Source organism: Musca vetustissima, unplaced genomic scaffold (assembly GCF_032173495.1).
Source record: "Musca vetustissima isolate MV318-11 ecotype Yass unplaced genomic scaffold, APGP_CSIRO_Mvet_v1 utg43546, whole genome shotgun sequence".
In the NCBI taxonomy this organism is placed as follows: domain Eukaryota; kingdom Metazoa; phylum Arthropoda; class Insecta; order Diptera; family Muscidae; genus Musca; species Musca vetustissima.
This window is the reverse complement of record NW_026883601.1, coordinates 1-4,050: the sequence shown is the minus strand read 5'-3', so window position 1 is coordinate 4,050 and position 4,050 is coordinate 1. Positions and strand designations below refer to the sequence as shown.

Here is a 4,050-nt window from a genome sequence, read left to right as displayed (position 1 = left end):
CTAAATGCAAATAGTACCATTTTGTTTTTTTTTTTTTCATACACATAAGTACGAATTTCTAAAACCATTTCCATACATAAACACACATTCAAACTTTTAAGCTTCTATCTTCGGCCGTTTCGTCTAGGCGATGATCTGTCAGTCACTCACTCACTACCTTATCACTAAGCTCTTTTACTTATGAAGATTAGCCACAGGGCTGTGGGTATAATTAGCCATGTCCGTTTATCTGTTGAAATCACGATAGAAATGTTTGCACAGATATTGCTACTACATTTATGATGTTTGGTATTCTATTAAATTCGGCTCTAATTCGATTTTTTACTCGACATAAAATTGCAGAATATTTGGATAAAAAAGTTTTCAAACCTCAAAAATAATTGAATTTGGACAATTTTGGACCCAATGAGATCCTAAAATACCAATACCAGCTGATTAGGTTGAAAAGCTTGCCAAAATATTCAAAATACCGATTATTGGCGGGTACCTAAAATAACCTATATTGATAATTTTTAGTGGGAACATTTTCTACATAGAGTGAAATTACAGCTGATTAGGTTGAATATGTGCCAAAAAGCCTCAAAATCCCAACTGTTGGAGGCATGTTCATATATCTGGTGCAGTCACGTTATCTTCATTAATAATTTGTTCACTATCCCGACAAGAAATATGTGAACCATAAATAAAACACATTTAATAATTTGATTTCCAGTTTGTTTGTATCGTTTTATTTAAAAAATAATATTTTTTATATAGTTTTTTGTGATTTTTATTTGTTTTTAAACTTATATAGGGATATATTTTTAGGCGAATTTAAAGTAACTTTACGAATTAGTGTTAAAGAAGACAATGTAGTAAAACTAAAAAATAGATAAAACGATATGAGGACCACATAAATAATATACAAAAGATTGGATTGATTGTGTTTTGGAATACTTAGGGATTAGATGAAAATTCTTCTATACAAAGGATGATAGGTTGACTGGATTAGAGTCAATCCGTATACATTTCATTAACAATAAGTATATAGAAAATACAATAACTTTAGAAACCTCGATAAAAAAAGAACAACTAGAAATATACTAAACAAAGTAGAAGAACAAAAACGGAAATTCCATTGAAATCTTGAAGAAGAACGTAAATTACGATAAATATATTTCTGATTGTTTGAAAAAAAACTAAAGTAATATTTAAAATATTTGCCATAACTATAGAGGGCTTGGCTTAAAAGTAAAATTAGAATCCTCCAAAGATATCTAAAAAATGGATTGAATGTTGTTGAAACCGCAACATAATTGAATTTTTGATTGCGGTTTTGTGAACCTTCTCCTTGCGGAGTTTGCTTCTGCGAAATTTGGTATGTAAGCTTCGATTCAGAAGGCTTATAGCCGACAATTATCTGAAGCTGTTATTAAACATGTTTAAGCTTCTTTTCAATGCTTGTAAAATAACTTTATGCTGGCCTATACTTAGAGGCTGCGCTACCTCTTTGCTTCATACATTCATTCTCTTTAATAAAATAGCTTAGTTATAGCTTTTGTTTTAGTTGCTCTAAACATTAAACACAAAAACAAAAAATTTAAATTCTCATTTCATTAAAAAATATTGCTAAAACTGCTTCTTAAAAACTGCATCTTATAAACTGCTTATAACATCCGTTCTGCTGCTGCTGCGTAAAAATGTTCTTCTGCTTCTGTGGTTTCTTAGCTTTGAACGCGCCTGCGGTTCTTCTTCTTCTGTTTTATTTCTCTAAAATCTATCATAACCTTGATTATAATTTAAGATACATATCTATAATGAAATACAAATCCTTAGAGACGCGTTTAAGTCGGGCTGTTACAATTTTGCGGATATCACGCAAAAAGATTGCCCTCCTTCTTCTTCTATATGGTGTACTTGGATGCTTTTGTAGCGCATTTTCTTTTGTCTGTCTCAAATGTGATTTGTCTGAATGCCCTATATGTGGTAGAATGAATCCGTGGGATTCCTTATACAAGGGACCTTAAGCTTAACATAATCCCTAATCTTATAGAGACCTTAGTAATGCATGCAAATCAAAGGATACAATCGGGTATGACCTTTGCTGCCGTTGGCGCTGCATAAACCCTTCAAATGGGTGGTGGTCCTCGTACGTAACGCAATTGCGGTGTGAAACTCATGGACAAATTATTGATGTTGTCGCAACAATTTGGCTGCATAAGACAGGCGGCACAGAACACGGTGAACAAGGCCAATTGCATGGGTACGGCCACACGGGCGATACGCCAGGCCCAGCCGCGTTTTGATTTGGGATTCAATTCATCGTCGGATGAATCTAAATCGTAATTGGAATTGTCATCGGAGGGATCATCATCACCATCGGGTGTGACGGTGGTAGAGGTCATTTGCAAGGCATTGCTTTGGGCCATATCAGCCGCGGCAATGGAGTTTGTGGGTGCAGTCGCCGAGCTACGACGATTTTTGCGTTTACGTCTGCTCAACGAAGAGCCTCCAGTTGACGATGTGACCTCTTCAGTAGCTGCTTGGTGGACCTTATTTTCGAAACCATTCAAATGACCATTACCATTTGCATGACGTCCCTTAAGGCAACCGTTGGCATGTTTCAATTGTTGTGCTGTTTTCGAATCTGTTTGATCTTTCTTTTCAGTCAATTGATCTTGGGCTTGTTGTTTCTTGCTTTGATGAGAAGCTGCTGTTCTCACAATTAAATCGCGACAGGTATTTTGAAGACTCTTTAAATCATTTTCGGCCGATTCCATGCGGGCGGCAATTGATTTCATGGCCTCGCTGCCTGGAGCCAAGGCCGATTCCAATTGTTTGGCCAAACGTCTCAAGACGCCCAAACGGCGTTCTCGTTCTGAGAGACCACCATCAGAGGTAGCACCACCATCTGAAATGCCAGAATCCGAAAGAGAACCATTTGAGGCGGTAAATTTGGCAATGTAAAGGATGTGATTGGGATCCAGGTAATCCTGAACGGCAGTTAACTGTGAAAAAAAGGGAACAAGGAGTTAAATTCATAAATTTGGTATAGTTCTAAAATAGTTACCTGTTCCTGGCTAACATTAACTTTTTCGGACAATAATTTAGCCACCAGTTTAACATTTTGGGCCAACTCCCCGGGAGTGGCTTGGCCAGTTTTCAAAGCACCTTCCAAACCTTGCAATGTGCCACGATCCTGGCCCAAAGCCAATTGGAACTCGGATAGGCCACATTCCAATTGACGCCATGCCGTCAAGGAAGATGTTAATACTTCCAATTGTGAATTGATTCTGAATGAGGGGGAAGGAAACAGTATGGAGGTTAGTGGTTTTGTAAATAAATCATGCTTCTTCTTCTCTATCCTACCTTGAATCCGCCTCATCCCAGGCTGTGTACATATCGCTGACTTCATCTTTTAAATGTTTGTGGAATTCATTTTCCGATGTTATCAAGGATTGTAAATCCCAATTCTTTTCATTGGCAATTGTGTGTGTGGTGGTACAGGTACCAATGCTGCTTGTTGATGCCATCATTGCAGATGCTGTTGTTGTTGTTGTGGTGGTGGCGGTGTGGGTTTCAACTTGATTGCCATTACTATCGGTGACAGTTATCATGGTTGTTTTGTTTGCGGATGCTGTTCCTACTGCTGCCGTTGTTGTTGTTGTACTATCAGGTTCTTCTGCTGAGGCTGTTGTTGATGTAATGCCGCCGATCGCCAGTTTATTGTTGTGTTCGGACTCAAATTCGTCTTTTTCCTCTAACAATTCAATGCTGGCCACTTTGGCAGCGGCTTCTTTCAATTGTTGTTCGACAACAGCGTTTTGTAAACGTCTCTCCTGTTTTGTTAACCAACTATGGACGGAGGCATTCAATTTTAACATATTTGTACGATATGTCTGCAATTGGGTTTTTTCATTCTGAAAATAGAAGAAGAAGACGAAGAAGAAAAGGAGGAAGAACATAGTTAGTTAGACGAATGACAATCTAGAATTTAATTTAAAAAAAATGTGTTTTTGTCAGTCAATTGAAACTTCAGATGGATTTTGGTCATTGTTGGTCCGTCTACAT

At 37.4% G+C, this 4,050-nt stretch overlaps 1 protein-coding gene across 1 annotated transcript; it reads right to left on the bottom strand.

Annotated features, from left to right (window-relative positions):
• Positions 1-1,907: 1,907 nt before the first annotated feature.
• On the bottom strand, positions 1,908-3,897 carry LOC133330516 (klarsicht protein-like). Its single transcript, XM_061538953.1, has 4 exons — positions 3,349-3,897; positions 3,050-3,272; positions 2,558-2,987; positions 1,908-2,518 (listed from the first exon to the last, which is right to left on the bottom strand). The coding sequence occupies exons 1-4, from the start codon at positions 3,861-3,863 to the stop codon at positions 2,109-2,111; spliced, it is 1,578 nt and encodes a 525-aa protein (XP_061394937.1). The 5' UTR covers positions 3,864-3,897; the 3' UTR covers positions 1,908-2,108.
• Between the last annotated feature and the right edge of the window lie 153 nt (positions 3,898-4,050).